This window comes from Lipotes vexillifer, unplaced genomic scaffold, assembly GCF_000442215.2.
Source record: "Lipotes vexillifer unplaced genomic scaffold, Lipotes_vexillifer_v1.1 scaffold444, whole genome shotgun sequence".
In the NCBI taxonomy this organism is placed as follows: Eukaryota; Metazoa; Chordata; class Mammalia; order Artiodactyla; family Lipotidae; genus Lipotes; species Lipotes vexillifer.
Genome location: NW_006793488.1, coordinates 2460071 through 2475547, shown reverse-complemented (window position 1 = coordinate 2475547; position 15477 = coordinate 2460071). Strand labels below are relative to the sequence as shown.

Here is a 15477-nt window from a genome sequence, read left to right as displayed (position 1 = left end):
CCTGCTGAAAACACTTCTCACTGATGAAAGCCGGTGTTCTCTCACACCAGTCAGAACGGCCATCATCAAAAAGTCTACAAATAATAAATGCTGGAGAGGGTGTGGAGAAAGGGACCCCTCCTGCACTGTTGGTGGGAATGTAAATTGGTGCAACCACTATGGAGAACAGTATGGAGGTTCCTCAAAAAACTAAAAATAGACCTATCATAGGATCCTGCAATCCCACTCCTGGGCATACATCCGGAAAAGATGAAAACTCTAATTTGAAAAGGTACATGAACCCCAACATTCATTGCAGCACCATTCACAATAGCCAAGAAATAGAAGCAACCTAAGTGTCCATCGCCTGATGAAGAGTTAGAAATGTGGTATATTTATATAGTGGAATATTACTCAGCCATAAAAAAGAATGAAATAATGCCATCTGCAGCAACATGGATGGGCCTAGAGATGATCATACTAGGTGAAGTAAGTCAGACAGAGAAAGACAAATATCATATGGTATCACTTATATGTGGTATCTAAAAAAAATGATAAAAATGAACTTATTTACAGAACAGAGATGGATTCACAGACTTAGGAAACAAGCTATGGTTACCAAAGGGGAAAGAATGGTGGGGGAAGGGATAAATTAGGAGTTTGGGATTAGAAGATACAAACTAGCAGATACAAACTACTATATGTAAACTATCAATAGATAAACAACAAGGACGTACTGTGTAGCACAGGGAACTATATTCAGTATCTTGTAATAACCTAAAATGGAAAAGAATCTGAAAATACATATATATAACTGAGTCACTTTGCTGTACACCTGAAACAGTGTAAATCAACCATACTTTAATTAAAAAAGAATGATTAAAAAAAAAAAAGCCAACGTTCTCACTTTCATTTGCCTCACTCTTTGCCTAGGACCTTCAGTCTTTTTCTTTGGACTTTCTCTGTTGAGAGCAATCCCTCAGCTCTGCTCTCTTCCTCAACAATCACATTTGAACCATCACAAAAGCTCCTTGAGAAAACTACGGTTTCTCTTCTTTAGATGCACCTTCCAGAATGTTCTGACCAACAGTTAGAACAAGAGGATGTCAGTGCTCTCAGTACCTGCCTAAAAGTAGCATTTGTAGCCCAGTAATAACTCAGGATGCACCTGTTAAAGGGGTTCAAATGGTGGCGTTTCGGTTTCCATATTAAGAGAATGTTCTGTGGGGTCCTCTTCCCAAAGTGGCAACACATTGGGGGTTTGTTTCACTCTCAGCAGGTGGAAGACAAAAACTGTAGTTTTCCGCTGTCAGCAGCAATTCCTCCCAATGGAGCTCTTGGAAGGCTGCAGATTTACAGGAAGAGGGCAGTGTATCAACACTATTTTTTAATGGTGGTAACACTGACGCCCCTGCCTATTGTCTTATTTGTTTGGGACCAGGCTATGATTGTGAGGATTCTTTCCCAAGGAAGCCATCATCTGAGGGAAAACAAATGGGACTTTCGTTCACTCATTCAACAAACATGTATTAAGTGCCTTCACCAGACATCGTGTTCACATCTCACCCCATAGAGACAAGAGGGGAAACCTGACACTATACAAAAAACTACACAAACACATAGTTACTGTTCTGTTCGGCGGTCCAGAGAGAAAGGACAGATATTAGGAGAGCGTAGTGGAGGTGAGGGCTAACCCCTGAAAAAACTCTCCCTGGAGAGAACTGTATTTACTTCATTGTTATAAAAATTCAATTTCCCCACTCTTAGGCTTTCTTCAGCTAGAAGGCAGGCTGCTCAGAGGTGGGGATCTAAGTAGGGGCGCTCCTGGCTGCTGCCCTCTGACGTGGCATGTATGTTCCAAGCGGGGCCTGGGAATTCAGAGGAAGGACTGAGCACAGCCAGCCGGGGATGCTGGGTCGTGCAAGAAAGGCAGGCCTGTGACGGGCTCAGAGGAGAGTCATTCCAGGCAAAGGGAGCAGCTTGAAGTCTGGAAAACAGTACGTTATTTAGTCTTAGTGGAGCCTGGGAGAGAGAGCTGGGTAGAAAGAGCTAGAAGGATGGGCTCTACGTGCCAGGCGTGTGGGTTTCAGGGAGAGAGTGGTGAACGTGACAGATATAGCCGTAAAGCTTACTGATGAAGAGGGCCAATCAACCAAGTGAGCACCTAAATCCGCAACAAAATGACATCAGATTGTGAAAAGGGCCACGTGGGAACTAAACTCGGAGGTGGTGGAGAGAGTGCGGTGAGCAGAGGGCAGTGGCTCCAGAGGGATGCTCGGGGTGGGCCGGGAGGTGTCCCCCCTCCCCCGGAGGTGATCTGGGGGCAAGAGACCTGAGTGCACCATGAGGCCAGTCACCGGAAAAGATGAGAGAGGTACCAAGCTCGGGCCTTGCAAGTGCGGAGGCAGGAAGTGTCGGAGGGGATTAGGAATAATCCAACAGCTAGAATCCGGGGCAGCAGAGGGCACGGGGTACTGGGTTAGATGGCATCTTTCCTGAAGGCCCTTGAAAGCCGAAACAAAGAGTTGGGATTTTATTCTAAGAGAAAAGGAAGCCACTGAAGGGAATTAAGTGAAAGAGTAGTAGTATTCATTTGTAGAAGCTGTGTGGACAGATTGGAGGGACTCTGGAACCCAACGGTCCGGAGACTCCCGTAGATGAGATAAGGGACGTGGGGTAGTGGGGAGGGGAACGTTGACTGGAGCTGTGTTTCAGAAGTGGAAATGACAAGCCCACTGATGTGACCTGGGGGCTGCAGTGGGACTGAGACCAGCAATAGGAAAAGGGGAGCAAAGTGTGCAAACTGGGTTTCTGGTTTGAGCCAACAGCAGGGAAGTACCATTTTCTGAGCTGGAGAAACTGAAGGCCAAGTGGATTGCGGGGAATCCCACGTGTGGGGTTTGGGCTCAGCCTGTAAGATAGGCTGGTGGTGAGATCAAATAGACAGCGCTCAGAGGAAGGTCTCGGCTCGGCTCGTAACAGAAATGTTGGTGCCGTCAGCTTGCAGGTGTGTGTCTCGCCAGGGCTGTGAATGAGATCAGCTAGGGAGTGAGTGGAGAGAGAGCACAGGACAAGCAGGTTGGAGGCTGAGAAGCTAGCATCTTGGGGCTGGGCTGAGGGGCTTGAGGAGAGATGCATGGGGCGGGAGGTACAGCAGAGAAGTGTTGGTCCAGATGTGGATCCAGATGCAGCCAGTGCTGGTTGTCCCGAAGCTGCCAGGAAGCCCAGTAAGATGAGAGAGTGTAGCCTTCCTCGGATTTGCCAGCGTGGACATCTTTGGTGACTTTGGTGTATGGTGGGTGTGGAAGCCAGGGGAGCATGGGCTGAAAAACGAACTTACAGTGATGTGTGTATAGTTCTCGAAAGATTTTGCTATGAAGGAAAACTAAGGAATTGGGATAGTAGCTGGGGGGTCATGAGGGCAAGGGATGTTTTCTATTTTTAAGTTAGGGAACACTAAAGTATGTTTATCTGTGGGTGGGAATGATCCAACAGAGATGGGGCGGTTGGTAATTAACGCAGGTGAGAGAAGCCTGCGTGGGAGCAAAGCCTGGAGCAGGTGAGGGGGGTGGGTGCCGGGTTTTTGGCTGCTCTAACAAACTACCATGAACCTGGGGGCATAAAACAACACACGCTTCTCCTCTTACAGCCTGGAGGTCAGAAGTCCAAATCAGTGTCACTGGACTAGAGTCAAATTGTCAGTAGGGCCAAAGGTCGCTCTGGAGGCTCCAGGGGACAATCTGTTTCTTGCTTTTTCCGGCTTCTAGAGCTGATTCCTTCGTTCATTGCCGCTCCCTCCATCTTCAAAGCCATCATGGGAGGGTCTTCGAATCTGTTTCTGCTCTGGTCACATCATCTACTCCTCTGTCTTCAAATCTGTCTCTGCTCTGGTCAAATTTCCCTCTGCCTCTCTCCTGTGATTACATTTAGGGCCAACGTAGGTATTCCAGAATAACCTCCCCACCTCAAGACCCTTATTAATTACACCTGCAAAGTCTCATTTGTCCTCTCAGCCAACATGGATAGGCTGCGGAGCGCTGCGGAGGACCGGCCTTGGCTCGGAGCGGGGAGACTTCCTTCCTTCTTGTAACTAGAGGGAAAAAGGGAAAGGGACCCCTGCAGGGCTGTGTAGATTTGGTGGCTCAAAGATGAGGGAGTTCCTGCTTTTGGCTTCAATTTTCTGCAAGAAGTATTGACGGCTGAGAGGAATGGCGACTGAAGGAGGGCGGACAGGGGAGCGGAGGGGGTAGAGTATTGCACGGAGTGGGAAACTTAACCACCTCTCAGGCTTGGCCAGGGTCCCTGGGAGAGAGCCTGGCCAGGTGTTAAGTATAGGACGAGAATCTAGGGGATCTAATCAGGAGGCGGGGAAAACAAAGCAGCCGGGTGGCTTCTCAGGAGGCTGTGAGCAGGAGGGGGGCGGGATCGAGAACGAGGGGACACTGAGTGAGAGAACTGTAAGTACCAGAGGGGTTGGGCAGAGAGGGATATCGCTAATGTAGATTTTGGAGACAGGTGCAGATTTAGGTGATGACAAGTTCTGGGGTTTCGCTTGGGGAGGGAGTCACGGGGGGACAGAGAGATGGGTCATCCACCTGGATGCTGAAGAAAACAGAGTGGGAAACAACCACCTCTCAGGCCTGATGAGAGCCCCTGGCCAGGTGTTAAGTATAGGGTGAGATGGGTCATCCACCTGGTTGCCGGGAATGAAAACAGGATAGAGGTGGCCAGGAATACTGTGAGACAGGAGCCAAAATCTTCACGGTGGGGAGCGACCCGGAAGAAGTGAGATGCTAGAAGTGGGCGGGTGACCGGAACCGGAAGAGTGGTAGGTACCCTGTTCAATAGCATCCGTGGAAAGGGAGCTGGTGGTTTGCTGGAGGAAGGAGGAGAAAGGGTGTGGAAGGAGCAATGCAAGAAAGGAAGCCCAGCTTTTCTTCCCAACTCAGAGGAGTCAAGGTGTGAAAGACAAACCTCTAACACTTGAGAGGGCTCCCGTGTTTCCAAGTTTGCATTAAGGAAAGTAGCTGATACTCTTAAGAATGTGTGCTAATGCTTTGGTGGAAGAGTTGGGAGGTCTGAGGTTGGAGGCACATTGGGATGGGAGTCTGGCTAATACTGGATTTTTGGAGAGGATCCCTGGGCTTCCAGTGGTGAGTTTCACAGGACAGAGCACGTGGAATCACGTAGCTAAGGGCCTTGAGCGGCAGTCTGAAAACTGTGTTTTACCCTGTAGATGGGGGCTGGGGGAGGGTGTTCACAGCGAACTATCATGGTCAAAGGCAGGCTTTGGGAAAGTTAACTTTCCAGCCTCGTGAATGAAAGAGGCCCTTAGACGGCTACTGCACAGGCCAGGATTAAGGTCTGATCAGGGTATGAGCACTGAGAATGGTGGAAAGAAATGGTATTTGGCAAGAAATGTGGTTGGCTTGAATTATCAGAGATAGGGGAAAGGAGGGAGTAATTGGGAGATGATTCCCATGTGTTGAGTGTAACTGGTTAGGAGAATCTTTTCTGAGGGGAAATTGATGACTTGGTATTTGGCAAACCTTGGTTAAAGGGTGCGTAGTGGCTGGAGCAGTGTAATGACAGGTGAATCACTGGGCGCTTCCCCTGCTGTGTCAGCAGTCACTGCCTGGAGTTTCCCAGACTGAGGATAAATCAAGGCCAAGCAGGATCCCAGGAAGCAACCCAATGAGTCTCCTGATTTAGCTTCTGATCCCTAGGGCGGGGCCTAACCTTCAACTACCACGTGCAATCAGGTGTGCGCCTGCAGATGTGAATTGTGAGGTGCCCGATTCACATGATTCACACCTGGGGAAGCCTCGCAGTCTCCACGGGAGGCAGTGCAGCAAGAGTAGGCGTGTCTTTATAGCCTTGATGCAGTTGGGGAGTTAGGGCGCCATAGGACGCCAGCCAGGCGTTTTTGGAGGAGGAGCCCTGCGGGATTAGTGTCTAAAAGGACGCTTGGAGCTTTTCTCCTTCTCACCCTCAAGGTAAGGCAGGACAGGGCACACCCGCACGGGTTTCTCTTGTTAAGCGTGTTTTCATCAGTCTCTGAGCTCAGGCCCAGAATCACAGTTGAGGTCCAGCCAAGAATTTGACTCATTCAGGTGTAAACCCCGCCAATTCTGCTCAGTTTCCTGAATTCTGCTGACAGCAGCTCTTTCTTCCTTTTGCCTGAAATCCTGGGGTCTTTGTGTACGTTGAGATGAACCGAGGCTGACATCCCCCTCTGTGGCCTCCCGGCGCTCCAACACCCAGCCCCGCTCCAGGCCAGAGCGGGCAGAGCCTGGGTTTGGGGAGGCGCAGCGCCCTGCGGGAGTAACCCAAGCCGTCCCAGGAAGTGCTGGAGGCCCGGCACGGAAGGCTGTCGGGGCCCCGGACCCCCTCCTTCCGCGGGCTCCCGGCCAGGCTCTCCGAGCGCGCGCGGACCCAGCCTCCGCCGGGGAGCGGGCGCGCGCCGGGCGGGGCGGGGCGCGGGCGGGGCCTCTCCGGGCCGGGGGGCGGGGGGCGGGGGGCGCGGAGGGAACCTGCCGCCGCGGCGAGAGCGCGCCCAGCCAGCCGTGATGTCCGCGCGCGCCGGAGGCTTCCTCCCGCCGCGGCCCCGGGCCCTGGCGCCGGCCGCGCCTCTGCTGCTGTTGCTGCTGTTGCTGCTGCTGCTGGACGCCGGCGGCGGGCGCTGGGGCGCCTGGGCCCAGGAGCCGGGGGCGGCGGCGGCGGACGGGTCCCCCGCGGCCGACGGCGGGGACGGGCAGGACCCGCACGCCAAGCACCTGTACACGGCCGACATGTTCACGCACGGCATCCAGAGCGCCGCGCACTTCGTCATGTTCTTCGCGCCCTGGTAACTGGCCGCACCGCCCGCCTCGGGCTCCGCGGGTGCGGGGCTGGCCCGGGCCCGCAGTATGCGCGCGGAGGGCGCGGGGCCGCGGCCTGGGGCGCCCGGCGAGGGGCTGAGGGTCTTCCGGGCCGGGGGGCGGCACGCGCCGGGCGCTCGCGGCTGACGTGGCGCTAGGGCCGGGGTGGAGCAGGAGGGGGCGGTCCCCGAGGGCAGAGCCGGAAAAGGCCGCCGCTCCGGCTCCTGCGCCCCCTCCCCCGATCCCCGCACTGGGGGAGGGGAAGGGGTCGTCGCCCTTCGGGGCCGCTGGGAGCTCAGAGCCCGTCCGCCCCCTGGCCCCAAACTTCTGCGCCGGCCAGAGGCAGCGGCCTGCGGTGCGCCGGGACCCGGAGGCCACGTGCGGTCGCCCCGGCGACCAGGCGCCCGGCGTGCACACTTGGACTTTGGAGGCGGTTCGCTCGCTGCACAGCAGACCTCCGGCCTGCCGGGTTAATTGAAACACAGGGACTCACAAGGCGTGATTTCCCACCCTGCGGGAAGGGGTGGCCCAGGCAGAAGAGGGTTCCTGCGCTCCCCCGGGGGGTGGAGAGCAGTGCGGGTTCTGGGGGCCCGTCCGCAGCCCTGGGGCGGTGGGGAGCTGTGCTCGCGGTGATGGGAGCCACTGGCCCCGGACCCAAGGCCGACCTCTGGCACCTGCTCCTCTCTGCTCTCTTGGGGCCTGGTCGTCTGCAAAGTGTAAGATGGGAAAAGTTATTACTACGTTGAGCAGATGGTCCCCCTCGCCGTGGTTCTCGGGGGGCGGGGGGCTTTGGTGTGGCCTCGGTGCCGAACCCAGAGACGCCTGCCCTGTGGGTTGTCCTACAGAAAGCCTTCCCGTCATTCGCACGAGCACAGGGACTGAGTGCCTTCCTCCTAGGGCCTAGATGCCCGCTGAAGGGGGTCCTCCGTGGGCGGAGCAGCCAGCCAGTCTTCGGGCCCAAGGCCCTTTGCAGGCTTTACTGCAGAATTTGGCATTCGCCCCCAGAGCGGCGGAGGCTCCTTGAGATGTGGGAAGGGGATGCGGGAAGGAATAGGGAGAAGATGCCCAAGAAAAACGGCCTGTTCAGAAAATGTGCTGGTGGAAGTTGAAGGAAACTTTTTCTCTTCCTCTCTCCATGTTCAGATGATGACTGTATGTCAGTACATTTGGAGTTAAAGCAGCACTTTTGGTCTGGGTCAGAGCTGTCCCATAGATACATTGTGTTTCCAGTTCCCAAGAACCAAGAGTTGAATTTGCAGAACTACCAGTGGTATAGAAAATACTTTGTAGTGTAACATAATGGACATCGATATTTACTTTGTGAAGGGTATTATTCTCAGAGTAGCTATTCCAATTAAATACACTACTTAAGTGAAGCCTATTTTTGTGGAATAAATCTGCCCATGGATTTTTTCCCCTTATATTTTAAAGAAAAACTGACATGTAGACATCGTAGGTCCGTTCAGTGCCAGTGGAGTTTTAATTTTGGAGTCTCTAATACTCACCAGCTAGTCTTGGGCTGAGTGAGGGACAGGACCGGGCACTTGGTATTAAGTACCTTCCTTAAAGTAATGTAATGTTTCATTGTGTGTGGCTTATAGACTTTTAGGTGGATGCTCCCAGAAAAAGTAACTTTTAAAGTTTTTGTTTGCTTCCTAATAGTCTACTGTGAAATGTTTAAATAGAGATGTGTGGGTTTCTGTGACAACATTTAAAAGTTAGACTTTAAGAGCAGATTGGAGCTCAGATGGAATACGCTGTGGGCTGCCCCTCCTCTTTCCATTTCAGTTTCTGGAATGTTGGGAGCCCACGTGTGATTTGGGGGCAGGAGCTAATAAAAACATCGATCCGTGTGTATTTGCTCTGAACTGGGTAGAGGCAGGGCTGTCCTACTGCTGTAGATCTTGTGCCAGCGTCAGGTCATAGCTTCTCTATGGCCAGTTTTCAGGTCACATTGAATCTGGTGACAGTGAGGTCAAGGTTGGAGCCGCCTCCTCAAAAGAACCAGGTGGCTTTGCTCTGTTACGTGACCACAAACTGCCTCTGAATGCAGCTGCTGTCTCAGAGGTTCGTGCTGTAGCCCCAGGGGTCCAAACCCAGAAGTGCCAACTGCACGGCACCCATGGATCCATCACTAAGAGATTGCCAAGCACTTAGTACGTGCCAGACACTGGGGATCCAGTTGTAGAAAGGATGATGCTTGTCTCTTGTACCATGTATACTTAAATCTAGCAGGGGTTTCCCCTCACAATTGTCTTCCAGAAAAGAGGGATTCATATTGTATTTGGACCTCTTATAAAGCAGGATTCTCTTCTCTGGCCAAGAAAGTGCTTAGGGAAGACAGGTTAGCTTGAAGCAGAATTTTCCAGTCCTTCCTTTAGGTGCTTCCTGGTGAGGTCATCTGTCAGAAAAGAAAAGAGGCAAGGAGATTTAACACTGATTTTATTGAGAAATTATTTTGAGGATGAACTCAGTTATTAAGTGTTGGGTGTTCTTACCACGCTTTAGAAAGCAATACAGCAAGTAGTTACATCGTAGACATCATGAATACACACTTACCAGGTGAGCGGGGGAAAACCCCCCACATGCCGTAATGTTTGTGTATAGTTGAATTCATACAATCGGTTTTATAAGTGTATGTTTGAGTATATCAAATTGAGAAGTTTGGGGTGGCCACAGGCTTTTTGTATGCTTCTCACTGGAGAGAATGCAGAGCTGGTTTCATTTCGAGGCTGCCTTGCATTTGGGGAGACTCGGTTACGTGGTAGAGGAGACCTGACCGTAAAGGAGCCATGGCGAGGGGAAGTGCTGAGCCACTGCCACAGGCGGAGCGAGGGAGCGCTCCAGAGGAGGGGGAGAAGACAGCGGGCCCCAGACAGCCTGGGAGTCACTTCCTGGAGGAAGTGACGGCCAAACTGAACAAATAGGAATGAGCCAGGTGCGTTTAGGGAGGAAGTGTCGGAGAGAAGAGCGTGCTGATTCCCAGGGCCCGGCCAAGCTACAGCCCTTTCAGGAACCTGGAAACTCAGCAGCGTGGCCCAGTGGTGGGCAGCCAGGGAAGAAGGGCAGTGTGCATAGAGGTCAGGTGGGAGGTCAGCAGGGGCCAGATCCCGGGGAGCGGGCACAGCGCCTGGCTAAGTTTTGATTTCACGCTGAGAGCGATGCGGGGTCTCTCCGGAGGGTTTTAGCAAGAGAGCAGGGTTCTGCAGACACTGAGCTGTCCGGCTCCACTGCAGTGTGAAGAAGGGGCTGGATCAGAGAGCCCCGCTGCCCTAGGAAATGGCTGAGCGGGTGGGTCAGGCACCCTCTGACCCCGGCGCTCGGCATGCTTGTCACTGTCACCTTGCTACAGGTGTGGACACTGCCAGCGGCTACAGCCTACCTGGAACGACCTGGGAGACAAGTACAACAGCATGGAGGACGCCAAGGTGTACGTGGCCAAGGTCGACTGCACGGCCGACTCGGATGTGTGCTCCGCCCAGGGCGTGCGTGGGTACCCAACGTAAGTGACGGGCGCTCGCGTCCTGTATCCACCGGGTCTTCCTCGGCTTTTTGCCAGCCGCATTCGGCCAAGAAAGTTCAAGTTAAACTTTTGGCACCTTCTTTGTAGTTCTGAGGAGTGAGGGGATGCGGGCTTTAAGCAGGCACTCCCTGTTGTTAGGGAAAGGTTATATTTACACCGTGTGTGTATCAGGTGCCTTTTTTCACTTTGTTTGGGAAAAGCCTTTAACTAGTCAGTTGAGTTTTCCTGTTTATAAAAGAACGTGTCTGCCAGACAAAAATGGCATTCTCCATGAGGTCCTGTCACATTTGACGTTCACACGTACGTTTACACGATGAGCACCGACTGTCATGAATTTTCGTCTGAATTTGTGGTCACTGTGTTAATTCTTAAGCCTCCTTTCTAGAGTTATTTCCCACGTGACTGGCCCATGGGCTGTTTTTGTTGGAAAGAAAGTGCAGCTGTTCTGACAAGTGATACTTGCTGCCTACTTCCTTGACAGTTAAAATAGTTTTTTGGTTTTAAGAACAGAAATTGAAACTGGCTTAATGAACAAAAGAGGGAATTGATTTGAAGGCTGTGGGGGAAGGCCTCTGAGACTCAGCTCCATGCGTTTGGAGGTCTGTTTTTCTGCCCTCCCACCCCTTAAGGTGACTTAACTCCCCGCCCTGCATCTCTCTGTGGCCATGGCGGACTTGGGCCCGTCGCCGATTGGCCCAGCTTGGATGGAGTGTTCATTCCAGAAACCATCTTTGTGACCCGAGAGGCAGGATCTTGTCGGAAGACGACAGCCCCGTTCAGACTCAGCATTTACTGGTGGAGTGAAGAGCGCTTCTCCAAAAAAGGGAAGTTGCTGTTTCCAGAAGGATGGGGGAGGGGTTGGGCACTGCAGGTCCCCAAATATTTGTTCAGATTGACAAATGAAGTCAATCCTTTGGGAAACCCGAGCTGATCTTCACGCTTGAGAGGCCACATGGAAAATGGCAGGAGCTCTGGGCTGGAACCTGGATGCCACGGTTTGGACCCCAGCTCTACCGTGTACTTATCCTGCAGCTCTGGTCACGCACGTTCCTCAGCCTCTGAGTCTGAAGTAGGATGCTGACACCCACCCCCCCATAACATTGTTGGGTGTAATAACGTGTGTGTAGATACCGATCTGAACATACCCAATAATGTTAAGGTTTCCTCTAACCCTTGGAGATTTGGCATTTCCATAAAGGGCTCTGGAACTCTTGGTCTTTGGTGACTGTTTGCTAATGTGAGTGCAGTAACTCAAGTGTACATCAAATCAGAGCAATAGAGACAAAACTTCCTGCTGTATGTACCTACGTGTTGGCATCACTGTCCCATGCTCCACTGCGTTGCCTTTAAAGTAAACTCTGCTTGTATGAAGAGCATCCCAAAGCAGCAGCCAGTGAGAAGTGGGACCAGTTAGCTGTTGACAGCCTGTTACTTTCAAGGTGCAGGAGCAACAGAGATGGGTGGCCATGGTGTCCACTCTGAAACGGCTGGCTGTGTGTGGCCCTGTGGCTCTGTGCACCGTAAACCACGCCATAGGGAAGGTGAAACAGGACCAGTCATAGGGCTGAGAAGGCAAATGTCAGGGACAGAGTAGAGGGTTCCACCTGCACCCAGTCATACGAGCTCTCTGGCTGCAACATCAGTTACTGCACGGATGCTATTCACAGACTCTGAAAGATCCGTGTTGGATCAGGTGTCCTGATTTGTTTTTTAGAAGATATGGTCCCCCCAAGAAAACCATGCACCGGTTTTGTGTTGTTAAAAATAACTATACAGTACAATGAGCTCCCACTATGTGGTTTGGGAAGGAACCTCGTGACCGTCACAGCCCGAGAACAGATTTTTTTCACAGAATGCAGGAGGTAGGGGCATGCTGCATAAAATGTAGTGGCCTTAGGGCATTCATAGAGGAACCTGTGTGAGCTTTTACTTCTAGGGATGTTTCGAGGCCTGGATCAGCTGATGACGTAAATGCTGAGGCGGGTTGCGGAGCGGGGTGTCAGCACATTAGCTTTTAGGTCATCCCTCCCCTTTCACCTTTAACTGGAGTAAAGGATTGGAGAGGGAGGGAGTTTGGGTTCCCAGGTCCCTGGAGAAGGCTGCCTACGCTCGGGAAGATGTTTTGAGGTCTTGCTGTTGAGCCAGTAAAGAATCTTTATCACCTGGGAAAATGCTGGCAGGGTCAGGGCTGAAGGAGGTTCCCTAGGGCTGCTATGCAGAGTGCCACTGAAAAGAATAGAAACGTATTCTCTCACAGTTCTGGAGGCCAGAAGCCCGAGATCAAGGCATCGGCAGTGCCGTGCTGCCTCTGAAACCTGTCAGGGGTCCTTCCCTGCCTCTTCTGGCCCCGGGTGGTTGGAGGGCAGCCGTCGGTGTTCCTTGCCCTGCAGAAGCATCACCCCAGTCCTGCTCCTGGACTTGGCCGCCTGCTGTTTGCTTGTCTCTCTCTGTGTCTGAATCTCCCCTTTCTCTACGTACTGTATTAGGGCCCACCTTCACGACCGCATGTTAACTTGATTGCCTCTATGCAAATCCTATTTCCAAATCGGGTCACATTCCATGGTAGCGCGGGTTAGGACTTCAGCAGATCTTTTTGGGGACACAGTTCGACCCATAACACCATCTCATCTGTAGTAGTAGAACTTCCATCGTGCTGTTTTCCAGAGGGACCCAGCAATGGGGATCTTTTCCCCTGCAGTCTCCTTGACTGAGGAACAGATCTCCAGGAAAACAAGTGCCCATGTGGAGGTTTGGTAACAGCAGAAGAGTTTGGGGCTATACTTGGGGCATGAACCCCGTGGCCCGCTCTGCATTGCTGCCCTCACCTCCATGTACAGTGGGAATGAAGTCAGATGCCCCGTGAGGGAAGCTGTGCCCTCCCTAGGCTCTGTGAACTCAACCAGAATCTCTGACTCGAGCTGGTTAGGAAGATTTTTAATCCAACAACAGGAAGAGATTTTAAAAACTAGTTTTGCTTCGCTCGGTGTACACCAAATGAGGGAAAAGTCACAGATTAGGTTTTACTTTAGCAAAGGAATGGAGGATGGGTTCAACAACGCCTGCTCTGATTTCTGATTGTTTTAAATTCTTATATAGTTTTATTGTTACAATTAATATTTAAGTCTTCAGATTTTTTCCTTTTTTTTAACATCTTTATTGGTGTATAATTGCTTTACAATGGTGTGTTAGTTTCTGCTGTACAACAGATTGAATCAACTATATGTATACATACATCCCCATATCTCCTCCCTCTTGCGTCTCCCTCCCACCCTCCCTATCCCACCCCTCTAGGTGGTCACAAAGCACCGAGCTGATCTCCCTGTGCTATGCGGCGGCTTCCCACTGGCTATCGATTTTATGTTTGGTGGTGTATAGATGTCAGTGCCACTCTCTCACTTCATCCCAGCTTCCCCTTCCCCGCCCCCCATGCCCTCAAGTCCATTCTCTACGTCTGCGTCTTTATTCCTTTCTGATGTCTTGAGGATCCACTTGTTTCCATCCTGAAGCACTTTGGTGAAGGGAGGTACTGGGGAGAGAGGGAGGGAGTGGAGAGGCACAGTAGCCAAGTCTGGTCCTTTGTGGGCACAGCTTACGTTTCCAGAGCATCTCAAGGTGGTGGATGCGGGTGTTCACAGTCTGAGAGCCTGCTTTGGAGTCACTTGAAATGTTAAACTTCGTGAAGGAAGGGACATACTGGCTGAATCGAGTTAGATTGTGTCTTTTTGTCATGGCTATATGAGTATAAGCTGCTAGGGAAGGGGACATATATTCTTCACTGGAGACACATTGGCATGTCCTCTAGCCCATCACAGGATCTGAGCTTCTGGGTGAGGCCAGTAAGCCCATTTTCACCTGAGTGCCTTCTACAGCCAGTGTGTTGGTTTTCTTGTTTGGTGTGAAACTTCATTTTAAGACCTTTGTGGGGCTAGCTATCCAAGCCCAGTTTGATTTCTGCGTATCTTAACCTCTCGCACTCTGACACTCTGCATTGGGCATCTCCTAACAAAACCCACGTACGTGCCAGGAAGCGTTAGGGGTGTTTTAGATGAGTAGGCTTGCCCCTGAATGCTAGCCTGTGTTTGTTTCCTGTCAGTAGCCATATTTCCCCCTCCATCCTGCCACCCTCTATTAATCCTGTCAATAGCAGAATTATTCCCTCCCCTCCCCACCTTCCTTGACGCCTTCTGTTAAGTTTTATCTGGACTGTGTTGTCCCGTCACCAGTGGAGTGACACAGGGTCTGGACGTGTTCATCTCGGCCTCTGGTGATGTCTTTGCTCCCCTCCAAAGGCAGAGCTCCTTGCTCTGTCTGCAGATACCTAGTGTGTGTGTAAAATAGAAAAGATTCCTTCTCTGGGGGCAAGTGAATGGGCCATATCAACCAATGTCAAGGTTGTCCTTATAGTTGGAAAGTTGAACTCTCACAGTAGCTGGATATTCATGCGTTTTAAGAGTTGAATTGCTGACAGTGTATCCTGGAAATACATTTACTGCAGAACAATGCTATTTCTACTACAGCTGTAAATTTTTTTTCAAAATGCGGAACATAAAAACTACTGAAGCTGGGGAAGGATAACAGATACGGGGCAGGGGAAAGCTAGAGCGTTCTGCACACCTGAACCCTCGTAGCTTGGGGTTTAACTTACGGCCTGATGTGTTCACCCCGTTTTTTTTTTCAAGAATAACATAAGAAACTTTTAAAAGTTCAGGATTAAGTGAATATGTTATCGCCTAGAACATTACTTTTTCTTTTCCAAGTATTATCAGAGAGGGGAAGGGGTGTGCTGGCTGCAGCCCGCCGACACCTCATTTTTATGATTGTTCCGCTAACCGAGTTTGCTCTCTGCTCAGAGTGGTTTGAAGGGCTTTAAAATCTACTGCAACTAATCCTCTGTTACTCTTTCAGCTTGAAGTTTTTCAAGCCTGGCCAAGAAGCTGTGAAGTACCAGGGTCCCCGGGATTTTCAGGCCCTGGAAAACTGGATGCTGCAGACACTGAACGAGGAAACCCCCGTGAGTGCACACGAAGCCGCCCCCTCTTTCTTCCTACATTTCTGGGGTAGTCAAGAGGCCAGTTTAAGTACCATCTTTTTTTTTTTTTTTTTTTTTTTTTTTTT

General features: G+C 51.4%; 1 protein-coding gene across 1 annotated transcript in view; it reads left to right on the top strand.

The window, feature by feature from the left end:
* The first annotated feature begins 6548 nt into the window (after positions 1-6548).
* The window catches only part of TXNDC5 (thioredoxin domain containing 5), a 23547-nt gene continuing 14618 nt past the window's right edge, over positions 6549-15477 (top strand). The window contains exons 1-3 of the mRNA XM_007466390.1: positions 6549-6826; positions 10192-10341; positions 15268-15373. Of these exons, the coding sequence (XP_007466452.1) occupies positions 6549-6826; positions 10192-10341; positions 15268-15373 (534 nt within the window). The remainder of the gene's footprint in view (positions 6827-10191; positions 10342-15267; positions 15374-15477) is intronic.